The sequence below is a fragment of the Natrix helvetica genome (assembly GCF_964273705.1).
Source record: "Natrix helvetica genome assembly, chromosome: 1".
NCBI lineage: Eukaryota > Metazoa > Chordata > Lepidosauria > Squamata > Natricidae > Natrix > Natrix helvetica.
This window is the reverse complement of record NC_138548.1, coordinates 238781610-238797070: the sequence shown is the minus strand read 5'-3', so window position 1 is coordinate 238797070 and position 15461 is coordinate 238781610. Positions and strand designations below refer to the sequence as shown.

Here is a 15461-nt window from a genome sequence, read left to right as displayed (position 1 = left end):
AGTTTATTTTTTAGTCTAATATAAAAAAAGAGGCAGAACAGAAATAGCTAAAGCAACTAAACCTCCTAATATTCTTATCTTTTAACGAGATAACAAATGTAGGAAACAGTATGGGAGAACTTGGGGGCAGAGTGAAAAGAGGGATCAGCCTTGAATCCCTATGTAGCCACAAGTAAACTAAGCCCAACCCCCTCCTCCCAGTGCTATTGACCCTTATATAACTAACCAGGTGGTGATTGTTAGTTGAGAAGATTCCCATGCATAGATTTTTAGCAAGAAATCAGCTATTGAACCTACAGTGCATGCATGGACCGGGTCTTTTGCACCTGACAACAAAGGAAGAAACAATGAAAAGGAACAATGCTTTTTTGTCCTGGAGAAGAGCAAATCAGGCTAAAAGTCCTGGAAAGAAAATTTTCAAATTTGGACAGGTTTCTTAAAACAAAGCTTTTCAAGGATGGTCACTAGTTTTCCTCTGTTAGCAATGGCAGTAACCTACTTTGGAACTGTTACCAAAATAATTATATGGATGTATTCATAATTCAGGAGGAAAGTTAACTTGAAGATTTATTATAGTTATACTATCCAGTTATTAAAACTTCTATAATCTTCTGTTTAATATGCCATAACTTTTGGTAGATCACTTCATGGGATGAAAGTCCATTACTACATGTGGCAGACTGATCGTCAGAAGATTATGTCATACCAAAAGTAATATTTAAAAAGCCATAATATTGTACTTGGGTACAGAAATCTGTTGTCTAGTTGATACAAACATTGTAGTGTTTGGGTACTACAAAGCTGAACAATATTTTTAAAAATCCTTGAGATGTGGTACTCAAAAAGTCTAACTTCAAAGACCTATGTCATATAAGTTAAAATTCTTGTAGTTTCAGAATTATTTTGTCAAAATAATTATACCAGACATAGCATGCTCAGCAGTGAATAGACTTTAAAAATGAAATATAAAAATATAGAATAAAATAAAATAATAAAAATTATGTATAAGCGTAGTTTAGTTCATCAAATTCATCATGATTCTCAAATACTGTGAGGAAGAAATAATTTATCATTATCTGAATGCAACCTCCCAAGGGAAAGAAAAAAAGATAAACATTATATGGATATATGTGTGTGTCTATACTGTGTTTGTGTGTATCGTCAGGCTTGGAAGCCATCAAGGGATAGGGCCTCAAGCCTGCCACATATTCAAACTTAGTTACTATGGGAAACTGAGATGGGGGATGGTATGTGTCACGATGTTAAAAAGTTTGCTAGGCATGAACTGACATTCAAGAGTTAAACTAAGAAAGAGTTATTGCGCAGGTCATAAAAGTTCTTATCTGAAAGTGATTTATTGCGCATGCGTCACACATTCCAAACTATTCCTTTCTTCTTTGTTCGGCTGCCAACTTGGCAACCGGAGCTTTTATTATCAAAATGTAACCAATTAGTTATTTTCTATTTTATTTTATTATTAAAGTTTGTTTATTAATTAGAATACTTCTTAAAGACTTTTATTTCTTTTCTTAATATCTCAAAAGATATGCGGAAGGGAATCAGCCCGGTCCATTGATCTCAGATTTCTCCAGGGCGTTTTTTCCCCTGACAACTTGGTATGCAGAGGTTGGTTGATGATACCAGCTGAGATGGCTACAATTTATGGCTGTATTTTCCCTTCGTGCTATCTTATGATAACCGACTAAAGCTAATTAGCAATGTCGGAGAAAAAGAAAAAGAAAAAAAAGAAAGATGGGGCAAGCACAGATGGATCAGCTTCTTCTGACAAGGAGGCTCCCTCAGACACAGAGAAGCAAGATCAAAACGTGTTTCAGGAACAACAAATTCCTTCAGGTGCCGAGCCAGATGTGGGGGAAGGAGCTACAGGACGCGACATCTACGAAACGAGGTCAGTGGTTCCTCCTTCTAAAATATCTCCAGGAGATTATGAATTTTTGGGGGCCAAGCCAAAACTTCCCACTTTACCAAAGCCACTCCATTCCCAGACCCTCGCAGATTATCAGACACTTGATGAATGGCAACTGCCGGCAGAAAAAAAATCCTCCCACGCAGAAAGCAGATTTTATGAATCCTCCCCAGATGATGACGAAGAAATGCAAAGCTACCTTTATCAATTAAAACGTTTTGAAAAATATGCTAGGGAGGCGAGAGAGTGCTTTGAGGAGATGAAGAGGAGTAGGAGGAGCTCCCCCACTCCCAAAATGTCTGAGGACGCCATCTTGTCTTCAAAACAACAGCCTAAGACACACCCCACAGAGTTCATTGGTCAATTAGAACAAAGAGATATGTACACGTCACCGAGGTCACGTGGTCCCTTTGAGTCAACTGAACTTCCGCACACGTATAGACGGCTGCAGCCAAAAAGTGAGGCTGCACTGCCATCTGCTGGCGGAGAAAAATTATTAGAGCAAAAGATGATGCAGCTTCATGAAAGTTTTAAAGAATTAGCTATGAGTCCTTTAGAAGCCAAAACTTTGCCTCCAAAGGTTAAGTCTTCAACACCCCCTGGTGGTGCTGAATCCTCCCTAGATGGAAAAAGGCAAAGTCAAAGGCGAATACAAGGAAGTCAATTTGATGTTGCCATGCAAAGGCCAATGATGCAACCCCAGCATCCCCTGGTTCAACAACCAGCTTTGCAACCAGATCAACAAATTGTTCCGATGCACATTCCTCAGCAGGTACTCACAGTCACCCCCTTGACTGGTGAGTCCAAATTAAAGGAGTCAGGAGAGAATTATAAAGCCTGGGTCAGTGAAATTGCGCTCTTGCTTCGAAGAGAAGGCACACATTCCATGATTTTTAATCCTCCTCCTCAACCCTGGACACCTGCAATGAGAGACCTGGAAAACAGAGCAATCACGACTTTACTCATGTCAATGGAAATTGAGATCCAAGGTATCTTTCCACCTGATGCAACTGCCCAAGAAATTTGGGCTATTTTGGAAGATTGCTACAGGCCCGTTTCAATTGAATCTTCATGTTTGCTCATGTCTGAGTTCCATGGTTCGAAGTTGAAACCTGGTGAACGAATTGGTGGACATTTGACCAAACTGAAAAGAATGAGAAGTGAATTGAGACAAAATGGCCATGTAATCGATGATATCCAAATGATTAGCATCATCATTAACTCATTGAATTATGAATGGAAAGATGCTGTTGCAAAGATTAACTACGTGCCTATTGCTCAACGCACAGTTAACCACGTTTGCAGACTTTTAGTGGAAGAGGAAGCTATCAGGTTAGCTACACCACATCTGCAACGACCTCCAGCATCAAAGGCTCCAGCCAGACGTCCCTTCCGAGGAAGAGGCTACGCTCCAAGGATGCCAAAATGCTACACCTGCAACCGTGTGGGACATGACACCCGGGATTGTCCCCAACGAGTTCCAGCTCCCGCCACATACCAGCCCAGAGGAACAGACTCCAGAGGCAGAGGTAGAGGCGGAAGACAAGGTCGTTGTGGTCCAAGGCGTGATCCACAAGCTCCACTTGTAACACTGGCCATAACCAACGTTCCACAACCTGATCCAAAGTTCGACAGACATCTTTTGTGGACTTTAGACAGTGGAGCAGCTGTGCACGTTACCCACAGAAGGGAACTTTTCACAGAGATGGGCGAACCAGAGCCCGAGTATCGAGAACTGTATTCCTTCACCAACCACACTTGCAAGGTTATGGGAAAAGGAACTGTTTACATTGAAGAGCTCGATACACACATCCCTGATGTTTATTATATACCTTCAGCAACCAGTAATTTGCTTAGTCAAAGTCACTTGTCTAGAGATTTAAAGTTCCAGGTTCACCACCTCGAAAAAGCAAGTTACCTAGTTAAAGATGGAGATATTGTTGCTGAAACTATGCTGATTGGTGGTGTTTATTACTTAAAGCCAAAGCCTAAAGGGCAAGCACAGGCTGCTTCATTTGCAATAGTTATGGCTTCAAAGCCATTGCATAATGGCAATTTCCTATAGTGTACTGTTCAGTAATCAAGAACAATGCAATATTTGAATTTTCAGAGGCCTTAGGTCCCCATATTTTCAGCTCTTGGAGCTTTCCAATATCATGCTGCCAAATTACCAAATAATAAAATGTCCTGCCAATTCCAGCAGGAAATGCAATAAAATTAATCCCCCAATAGGTCCAATGCATCTTTTATATCATAAATAGGCCCCCAACTTCCATCCTTTGCCCATTCTCAAGCGACGTCACATAATATCACTTACTGCTAATACAGTGACTGTCAGTTGGCAAAGTATTTTTTAAAGAAAACCTCATCTGCCCCTTTTGACAAATTTAAATGCACTCGAGGTCCAAAGGATAAGGAAAGGTGGCAAAATTAGTTTAACAATTCGATAGAGGTATGATTGCACAGGAGGAGGATTGGGATTTTAAAAAAAATATTGTAATCATAATATAGTAGTATCCTGTTTCCAGCCATGGTCTGTCAGACAGATGCCTTGGGAAATATACAAAATGGCAATGATGCAATTGCTCCGTTTTTGTTCATCAGCATCTGATGTTATGAGGCATAATTGCCTCAGCATGAAGTTCTAGTCATGATTCATATACGTGCTGTAGTAGGCAATCAAAGCTATTTTGAATTTGGAATATTTGGTGAGCAACTCTGATAAAAGAACAGCAGAACAAGAAATGGAGGGATTAGAGAATTGATCCTGAAAAAAAATGACCAAAGGCTACTGAAGAAAAAAAAAAATCAAAAGCGTAAACAAATGATTTGTTGGGTTTCTTTTCTTCAGAATTTCAATCATTATAATTGTTAAATGCCTGACACAATTTTGAGATGGGCAACTATATGAATCATATATATTTCTTTAGTAAGCTTCCTGTATTGTTTTCCTTAATTATTGTGGGTACTATAGGATACTGTCATGATGCAATGATCTTGAAACTATAGCTAATGTGAATAAAAATATTATAAATCTTACAAGATCGAATCTAGGTTGGTCACCAGGACCAGAGGTTTACTCTTCCACAAATCTTAATTTGAGCTAAGCCTCCCTTGAAACTGAATTCTGGTTATTTCGTTTGTTGAAGACTAGAGTTTATCTTTGAAAGATAAACTTTGATGTCCTTAAAGGATAAAGTATCAGATAAAAACAGTATCCCTTAAGTGTCTATGGAGATTCTCAGTCATCCAGGTCATGGTTATCCCAAAGGTGCGCCCCCCACTTTAAGAGGCAACGGAACTTTCTGGTTTTTCTTTGAAGATGTTTCCCTTCTCATCCAAGGATAAAAGAGTCAAAAATAGTGAAAATATTTACTAGACCCCTCGCATCCTGGACATAAATTGTTTCAACTCCCACCCTCAAAACGACGCTATAGAGCACTGCACACCAAGACAACTATCACCCATCTCCTCCCATTTATGACTGCAGGACTGTAACTTTGTTGCTTGTATCCTTATGATTTATATTGATATTGTTTCCTGATTGCTTATTTGTACCCTATGACTATCATTAAGTGTTGTACTTTATGATTTGTGACGAATGTATCTTTGTCTTTTTATGTACCCTGAGAGCATATGCACTAAAGACAAATCCCTTGTGTGTCCAATCACACTTGGCCAATAAAGAATTCTATTCTATTCTATTCTATTCTATTCGAAGCAAAACGTCTTCAAAGAAAAAACAGAAAGTCCAGTTGCCTCTTGAAGGGGGGGGGGGGAAGCACCTTTGGGAATACCCCCTAAGCATGTACAGAATCCTCATCCTTCCATCACACAAAAACTGGAATCAGCATCCTGGGATCAAATTTCGACAGGAACAAGATCTGATCCTGGAGGTCATCCCAGCTAGCAAAAACCCTGGAAGGAGGGGGGGGGGTGGTTTCGCGTGGAAGGAACCCAGTGGCAGAAGCAGCGAGGAGGTAGGAGCATGTTCCCTTCTCCTCCGGGATCAAACCCTCCATCAAACTCCCGCCACCCCGGTTCCCGCCTCCTTACCCCGTTCTTCTCCCAGACAGTCCAAGTTTTCACCTCGGGGAGGTAAGCGTTTACTTGTCTCCTAGCAACGGATTCTTGGGGTCACGTGACAGCGACAATTCATTTTTCCTTAGAAGCAGGGAGAAACCATTTGCGAACCCTAGTAGGGGGTGTGTGGATGAACGAAGCGGAAGAGAAACAAGACATCACACACACCCTCCCGCCGCCCAAATCAATCCGCTCTTCAAATGTGGCCATCAGGGGGAGAATAAAGACTCCCAGATCCGATAGGCAAGAAGCTTGTCTTCTGAGTAAGTTCAGAGTGCGTTAGCGCTATAGCCCAGGCTCTTAACAGCAGAGAATGGGGAAATGCATAATCAGATTTTAAAAAAACCACAGATATTTTGTAGCATTACCTTTAGCTTAGGGCCCAGGCTTATTGCAAATATTAGGACAACCACCAGTACAGGCTTTTTGTCTCATTTTTTTTGTCTTTGCCGGGTTGTTGCAACTCGGTAGTCCCCCCCTCCCTCATTACGTTTTTAAAATAGAATAACAAGAGTTGGAAGGGACCTTGGAGGTCTTATAGTCCAACCCCCTGCTTAGGCAGGAAACCCTACACCACTTCAGACAAATGCATATCCAACATCTCCTTTAAAACGTCCAGTGTTGGAGCATTTACAACTTCTGGAGGCAAGCTGTTCCACTGATTAATTGTTCTGTCAGGAAGTTTCTCCTCAGTTCTAAGTTGCTTCTCTCCTTGAATACTTTCCATTCATTGCTTCTTGTCCTGCCCTCAAGTGCTTTGGAGAATAGTTTGACTCCCTCTTCTTTGTGGCAACCCCTGAGATATTGGAACACTGCTATTATATCACCCCTTAGTCCTTCTTTTCATTAAACTAGATATACGCAGTCCTTGCAACCGTTCTTCATATGTTTTAGCCTCCAGTCCCCTAAGCATCTTTGTTGTTCTTTTCTGCACTCTTTCTAGAGTCTCACCATCCTTTCTACATCGTGGCTACCAAAACTGAATGCAGTATTCCAAGTGTGGCCTTACCAAGGCATTATAAAGTGGTATTAACACTTCACGTGATCTTTTATTCTTTTTCCCTTCTGTCTCACAGAAATATGGAAGGGAAAAACAATGCCCAACGAAGCAGGGACAGAAGAGGGAGCAACACTGTGCAAAACTCACAATTAGCACAATCTTCCCACCTTTACAAAATTTATTAAGAGCGGAAACTATCAAGATTCCTTCGATGCCTCAGCAAATGGAACAAATCGTGAAGTCTGATTATTTTGTCTCACGCTGCAGACAATTTCCTTTTTGATAGGGGAATGACAACTTTCGACAAATTAAGCAATGGAGTTCCGCTTAAAAGAACATCACACTTAGACTGTTCTGTGTAGAAAGAGCCGTTTCTGAAATAACTACTATTTGCAACAGAAGAGAATGTCAGAAGCTCAGGGTTGAAATATGGAGTCTCTGGTGCTTTCTGAGCTTGGTAGTTCACTTGCAGACATTTTGTTACCCAACTAGGTAACATCATCAGTGCCTAAGTGCAGGACTAGCATTGATAATGTTACCTAGTTGGGTAATGAAGCAAACAGGCATCAAGCTCAGAGGGCACCAAAGACTCAACAACCCTATATATTATTTTCTGTATATTGTTCTGGTACAAGCCAGAATTGCATTGCATTCTTATGCAATGCTATTGACAACTGCATTTGTTGAAGGATTGTTTGTGTATATGCTTGTTTTGTGATATGATCTTGTTGCAGGTCTATGTAAATAGTCATCTGATCCTGTGAACAATTAATATAACTGTTGGAATGGACTACGGTTTATTACAGATCACTGATAAGTAACAGATGACTGATAATCATCTTTTTTTCCAAGTCTTTACCTGACTAACCAGGTTGAGCAGAATGGGCATGCTATGGATCCTACCAGGGCCAGGCCAAAGAATGTCAGCTGACTGTGGCCAGAATATAAGCCTTTTCAGCAATGGCTCATGCTCTATGGAATATCTTCCCTTCGGATATCAGAATGGTCCCAATTCTGTTAGCCTTTCACAAGGTCTTAAAAACCTGGCTATGTTTCCAAGCCTGGGGTGCTGAATGTGCCAAGAGTCTTGTTTCCTGGCTATATTACTAATTGGCCAAGTCAGTCACTGACAGAAATGGGCAGCCATAGAAATTGAATGAATGTATGAATAAGTGAATGAATTTATTGGAGCTTTATTGCAAGGGGATAGATTTTTGTGTCATGACCAATAGGTGGAAAGTGTGCAAAGCAGATTTTGGTTAATACAGTCAAAGAAAATTATTGTTGGGAACTTGATGTTTGTGAACTTTATTCCCGAAATGTTTCATTACCAAAGTAGAGAACGTTGAACAATGCCGACATTGACTTTTGAATTGTATGACCTAATAGATTGTCATTTCCACCTTCATCACCCCAAGGTTTGATGCATCCTGACCCTGCTAGTTTTTATTTTTAAGAAGGCTTTGAAGATGTGGCTGATCCTTTGTGTGCTGAGCTAGGATGTTTAATGAGCGTTTCCTGCAAGGTGTAGTGTATATTGTGATTTTTTTTTAAAAAAATGTGCATATTGTAATTCTGTTGTTATTGTTGTATGGATAATATGGGAGCAAAGACCTGGCAGAGAACTTGTGAGAGATTTAGATGGAAAACTTGTATTTTTTTTACTGCTTTTTGTTCAAAGTAAAACAAAGAGTTTAAACATCCTTTGATTAGTGTTGTCATTTAGCACTATTGTGTATTGTTATTTCCATACACAATTGCTTGCCAAACCACATTCCCATGGCCCCTGTCTCTGGAAAAAGAATCACATTACCGTATTTTTCAGAGTATAAGACGCACCAAGGTTTTGAAGAGGCAATTTTTTTAAAAAAGTAGGTAGATAGAGGGATAGAGAAATACAATAGGTAAGAAGGGAGAGAGAGAGTGTGTGTAGGTAGGTTGGTAGGTAGAGGGATAGAGAGAGAGAGAAATAGAAAGAGATAGAAATACAGCAGATAGGTAGGTGTTTCTGCTGGCACAGCACTTGATCAATGTAATTCTCATCAATCAGTTAAAGAGCTTTCCAAAAGGAAAAAAAAGTTTTTGCACTCTGCAAACCTCCCCCAAACGGCCTGTTTTTTTCAAATAAAAGCCATGAATAGCCTTGGGGGTGGGGCTTGCAGAGTGCTCCTGTGGGAGTAGGGGCAAAAAAGAGCAAAAATGGCCCATTTTTTGCAAAAACGGGCCTGTTTTTTGTCAAAAAAATTGCATGCATAGCCTTATGGAGGCTTATAGAGTACTGCTGGGGGCTGGGGCAAAAAACGGCCCATTTTTTGCTCATTTCTGCCCTCCCCAGCCCCCAGTTCTCTGAAAGCCTCCATAAGGGTATGGATGGAACGTCTGCCAGTTTGAACTGAGGTAACAGAATGCGAAGCAACTGACAGTTGGAACAGAGTTCTTTTCAGGTGGGAAGGGGGAGTAGAACTCCTTAGCATCAGTGTGTGTTAATTAATGTATAAGAAATACTAATGATCTGATGGTCATTTTGAAAAATACTTTCTTAGCGAGCACCTAGAAGCCAAGAGGAACATACTTGCCAAATTTCAAGTTTGTAGGTTTTATGGTTCTGGAGATTTCATGATGAGTGAGTGGTACTTGGCTTTTATATAGATAGATAAGCAATAAATCCCAGCATGGATGATGTTACCTAGTTGTGTAATTAAATGTATACAAGCAAACAACCAAGGCTTCCATCAATACATCAAAAAGGTCAGTTGATGTAGTAGGGGTTTGTTGTCATCAAGAAACTAATCACATATTGTCCATTTTGGACAAAGCTAGATGATAGACTACACATGCACATTATGCTTTTAGCAACAATTATTGGACCCACAGTCAGGACAAAAATTGTACAGGATCTTGCTTTTAACCCCTTTCCTCACTGTACAAAAGATATGTTTAACTCGCACATCTCATTCCAGTTGGGGAAGGGAAATTTTTTGATTTTTAAAAAAGTTAAGTACAGTAAGTAATGCCAGGTTGCTTTAAGAAAAGAGAACTGGAGTCCATTTTGAAAGTGTAACACTTGACTTTCTTGGAGAGCTGAATTAAGACACAGTAAATAGCATTTATCAAGCTTCAATATTAGGAAGGCGGGTATGAAGGTCATGATGTATAATTCAAATATTTCCAATTTGAGATTTAAATTTTGCTGCTCACTGTACATTTTCTTATAAAAGAGCAGAATAATTCTAATGTTCTATTGTTGTCACCAAAGTATATTATGATATTAAATTGAGAGTCTGAAAGACAATACTTACTGATTGTTAATTTATGCTCACTGTAGTTTTAAACTACTGTTTAGCATACTATTTTCCAAATCAAGGCAAATCTTTTTTTGCTAGGCCTTGATTACTGTATAAATTACACACATTGCAGATAACTTAAGAAGCATCTGCTCTGCTTATATATGCTTGCATTTTCAGGTTTTCTTTCAGATTTATAACACCATATACCGTAATACTATTTTATTTAATAACGTAATTAAAATAATGCGTGCATCTACATAGAGTGTTTTTTTTTAAAAAATTGCCATCAGTAGTACTTAAAATACATCTAATAATAACTAATCCCAAACACAAAGCTCTGCATTGAAAACAACTGAAATCAAACTAAACTAAAAACAAAAAACAAAACAGGAAAATGAAACTCGTATTTTTGGTATGTGTTTATTATCAGTTTCCCAGTCAGTACATATAAATCAGGCACAGCTCTGAAGTAGTCTGTGATAGTTAATTCACATGCATTTTTTTTTGTTTGTTGAAAAAAAAAACAATTTTAATTGTACTGTTATCAATAGCATCACTCATAGCATAAAATTAAGATTCTCTTCTCCCTCTGCCTTAAAAATGTAGCCAATCACATATAAGATGGATATATAAATTATCTTGCCGTACATGATAGGTACAAGTTATCCTTGATAGAAAGACACAGTATGTAATTGTTGTCAAGTAATTAAAAAGTCTCCATGTCACATTATCTTGGAGGCAACTGTCTACCCATGCAGCTGTTAACACTGTAGTGGTTGTCAGTGGCAATTTTGAACAATATGCAAATTGTCCAAATATTATGTTGACACCACTGGAAACACACATTTTCAGCAGCCTGTGAAGATATTCTGAGTTCTTTGAATTTAGTTGAAGAAACCCACTTGTTTTATGTTTCCAAGAAAGTGCTCACGTATTGCTTTCACTTCCAACTAAGCCTAAGTATAAAAAGGTAAGCATAACCCAAGAAAATGTAACTTGTTAACTTTAAAAGGAGTTGCTTTTGGCAAAAGTTGAAATTACACCAGTAAGAGGCTTTGATACTTCAATTTGACATACTCTACTTTGATTCCCTTCCTTCAGTGCTTCTCATCTCCTTGGAATGCCTCCTGTCCAAATGTTTTTATTTCTTTTACTTTCCAATAGTAGGTACAAGAATCGGATTCTGTTTCAGAAAAGCCCACAAGATCTTTGTTACCTGAGGGAATGATATGACGGTCTCTCCTGCCCATGATTGCTCATACATATGGTGACTAGACTGGAAAATAAATCTTAACACTGGTAGTCCAAAATGGCTGCTGAGAGAAAGGACAGACTGCCTGGCACTGTTTTAACCACCAACGCTTTGTCATTGCTCATCTCCTTGTGGCTGAGATAAAATGAGAGCCAGCAGTTCTCAGGGCAGATACGTCAACAACTGTTCTACTTCAAGGACACGAAGAGCAGGATAAAAAGCAGTGGGAAAGGCAGAAAGAACAGCAGTGGCTATGAGAAGGAAACTACATCTCACAGTGACAGAGAGAAACTGACTGCTTACAGCAGTCTGGGTTCAGTTTAGTTTGCAAGGAAGAATCTTAAAAAATTAGACTGACTATATGAAAGACTTCTGAGTTTAGGCCTGATTAGCAATCTTGCCAAGCTGTGTGAAGCAAGGGACTTCTCTTTGGCCTTGATCTGGGGAATCTGAAACTTGCCTCGCAAGGCACAATGATAGGACTTGCCCTAACAAGAGCCAAATGTGTGCAAGTAACAATGTAGGTTACGAACGATTTCTAATTTCATGATATTGCAGTTCTTTCATGGATGGCAAAAGCAAGACATTATTCGGAAGAATACTGTCACCTTTTCAACATTATGTGTGTATTAGAGTAGCCAATCCAGCCCAATCCAATGTTCCCTGGTATTTTTGATTCCCTCACATAGTAAGAAAAATGTATTTTTTGAATATGTCAGCATTTGCCATACAAATACATTATCTTGGAAGGTTAATTTTCGCCTTTACTTTTAATTCCCCTTTGGGGAAAAAAAACCAGTGCCAAAATCAGAAGTTGGCTTGCAAAGTACATAAAAAGGTGTAATCCTTAATAACAGAAAACTATAAAAACAGTCACAAAAATTATGTCCTTTGGATAGCTAATATAAAACATAGACTTAAAAAAATAGCAAACCAAATAAAGTATGTAATAGAACAAAAAAGCCTTTTGTTCTAAATAATACCTGAGGCCACCACAAGAAGAGTTGGTGAAGTTCATGTCAGTTCTTGATGCAAAAGAGTGACAAGTGACAAGTGGTAATATTGTGCATGGACTTTTGTATCACAAAATGCCAAACAGGTTCTATCAAAAAGGATGATGGATGATACAGTGCCAAGCCAACAGTGCATTCTGTGCAGAGGCCTCTTCAGAGGACACTAAAAATTCACTCTTCTGTCAGCATTGCATGTGATTCAGGAATGAGGAGCATCTTCTCTCATGGCAAGCCCCTGCCCCCTTTCTCTGAGGTTAGCATTGTACACCAGGTGTCAAGTGTTCACTTTACCTGTACAGTGTACTGGTCTTATTATCTGCCTTAATAAAACAAAAAGGAAGACAAAACCACCCTATCAGGAATGAACAAAACTGCCCTGAAATTGTGCAGAAGAAAAGGAAACAGGATTTATGGCGTTAATTGCAAACCCATGGCAGGCCTTATTCTAATTTCACATCTCCCGGCTTCCCCCAATATAAGAAAACAAAGTTTGGGGAGGCCACTGTAGTAGTGACAGGAAATGAGCAGGAAATCAATAGACCTCTGACCCTTAGCTCATTGGATGGAGGATCCGGGTACCATCCTGGGTCTGCAACAGAGGAAGACATAATATTGGAAGAAGAAAAGCTGCCAATCAAGCACACAAGGATAATCCTTGGAAGAGTACCTGGATTGCCAGCAGGGGTTTTCTTCATTGGATCTGTTTTCAACACCTTTGAACACCTGACCAGTTTGCTAGGGAAGCAATCTTATTCCCAGCAGTCTATGTGCCTTGAGTTATTATTGGGTTTCACTATAGCATCGTGGGTGGCTTCTTCTCTACGATTTGAGTGCTAGGCTGGAAATTCGTTGCTAGGCTGTCGCCGGAAATCATCATTAACCGCAAGATAGGTGGCTCGCATACTTGGAGAATACTAGGCAGAGGAGAGAAAACGGGAGAGAAGTTATACATTGCGGTTTCAATGACAAGCGTAGGATTTTACTGATAGAAACTACAGGAATGAAATTCTAGCTCCAGAACCAACCAGAAATAAATGTGCTGATGATGTTTGTACCATCAGGAACAGAAGAACATGCTTGACTATTAGCAGCAGAGGTGGAGTGGGATGAAATGACAACAGAAAGGCAACTAGAAAGCAAATGTTGGCAAGGCCTAAAGATCTTGTGATTCCAATGAGAAACTGAGATAGGCATCCAGCTGCTATTCTCCACTACTGGGAAACAGCAGTAATGGAGAAAAGGAGAATCTTTCACAGGAAAGTTGTGAGTTGATTACACCCACACCAACACTAAAGTACAATTAGACCAGTATTGAGCTTTGTACTTTTTAAAATTCAACAAAAAGTGTAAACAAGTTTCTTTTCCATTATGGATACAGAATATAGAAGGGACCTTGGCGATCTTCTAGTCTAACCCCCTGCCCAAGCAGGAGAACCTATATCATTCTGGACAAACGGCCATCCAATCTCTTCCTAAAAACTTCCAATGATGGAGCACCCACAAATTCGGAAGGCAAGCCTTGAAGGAGTAGAGTAGAACAGAAACAGAATAACAGAATTGGAAGGGGCCTTGGAGGTCTTCTAGTCCAACCCCCTGCTCAAGCAGGAGACCCTATACCAGTGATGGTGAACCTTTTCGGCATTGAGTGCCCAAACCGAAACGTGCGTGCATGCATGACGAAGGGCCAGAAACCCGAAGACCAGCTGGCTGGTGCGTATCGGTGTGCTGGCCAGCTGGTCTTCGTGCACATGGGAGCAACGGAAAACGAGGCCAGTTGGCACATGCAAATGCCTGTTTTTGGCCAGTTTTTTGCCCATTTTCAGGCTGTTTTTCAGCTGTTTTCAGGCCAAAAATGATGGCCTGTTTTTTGCCCATTTTGGGGCAGTTTTCAGGCACTCCGGCACCCGCAAAGACCAGGTAGCCGGTGTGCATGTGTGTGCCTGAAACCAGATGAGCAGCTGAAGACAGTGTGTGTGCCCACAGAGAGGGCTCTGTGTGCCACCTCTGGCACACGTGCCATGAGGTTCGCCATCATGGCCCTATACCATTTCAGGTCATCTCCAGTCCCATTATCAAGAAAATGATAATCTTTATAGAAGATGATAGAATTAAATTAAGTTCTTTTCACTATTAATTTCCCTATTCCGCGCTACTATCTAGAAGACCTCCAAGGAGGAGAGGTTAGAGTTGGTTTTATTAATACAGACAACCCAAAAAGTGTTAGGAACCAAATGGGACCACAAATTTCTGGTATACTGGAAATACAGCACTAAAGAACAACTGTGTGCCTATTTACACATACTTTTCCTAATTGTATCAATGCCTCATAATAAAATTAGAGAACAAAAACCTTCTCTAAATCTGTATCCTCCAAATGAGTTACAATCTGTAGAAATCCTGTACGGAAGGGGACAACTCACCATGGCCAACTTACCGCAGCCAACTCACTGTTGCCAATTCTCCATGGGACAATCCAACAATTTTATTTAATTATTTAAAAGAATTTAAAACTTTTGCTCGTAAGCAAGTTGGGCCCGCGGCAACTTGGCCATGGCGAATCATCCCATGGCAAATTGACCATGGTGAGTTGGCTGTAGTGAGTTGTCTTAGACCAGGGGTGTCAAAATCAAGGCCCGGGGGCCAGATCCAGCCCACGGGGTTCTTAGATCTTGCCCGTGGGGCTGCCCTGGAAACAGCGAAGGACTGATCGGCAGTGTCTCTGCCAGTGAAAATGGGCTCCAAATTCAGTTTTTGCTGGCAGAGGGTTGCAGGAGGCCGTTCCAGCCGAAAACGGAGATTGGGAGCCCATTTTTGCTGGCGGAGCACTTGGTCCACTACACGCGCCCTCAACACGAGTAACGCCAAGCTGGCCACACCCACTCCTCTCCCCCCCCCAGGT

At 40.3% G+C, this 15461-nt stretch overlaps 2 protein-coding genes across 5 annotated transcripts in view; both read right to left on the bottom strand.

Moving 5' to 3' along the window:
* LOC309384884 (dynein axonemal intermediate chain 2-like) overlaps nt 1–6483 on the bottom strand; it is an 86063-nt gene extending 79580 nt beyond the window's left edge. For both annotated transcript variants that reach the window (XM_081938728.1, XM_081938727.1), the window contains exons 1-2: nt 6379–6483; nt 5984–6122 (exon numbers count right to left, since the gene is read on the bottom strand). The gene's annotated coding sequence lies outside the window, so the exon portion shown is untranslated. The remainder of the gene's footprint in view (nt 1–5983; nt 6123–6378) is intronic.
* A 4215-nt stretch (nt 6484–10698) lies between these two features.
* TTYH2 (tweety family member 2) overlaps nt 10699–15461 on the bottom strand; it is an 84532-nt gene continuing 79769 nt past the window's right edge. For all 3 annotated transcript variants that reach the window (XM_081939886.1, XM_081939888.1, XM_081939887.1), the window contains one exon: nt 10699–13476. In XM_081939886.1, coding sequence (XP_081796012.1) covers nt 13396–13476 — 81 coding nt within the window. In that variant the 3' untranslated portion in view covers nt 10699–13395. The remainder of the gene's footprint in view (nt 13477–15461) is intronic.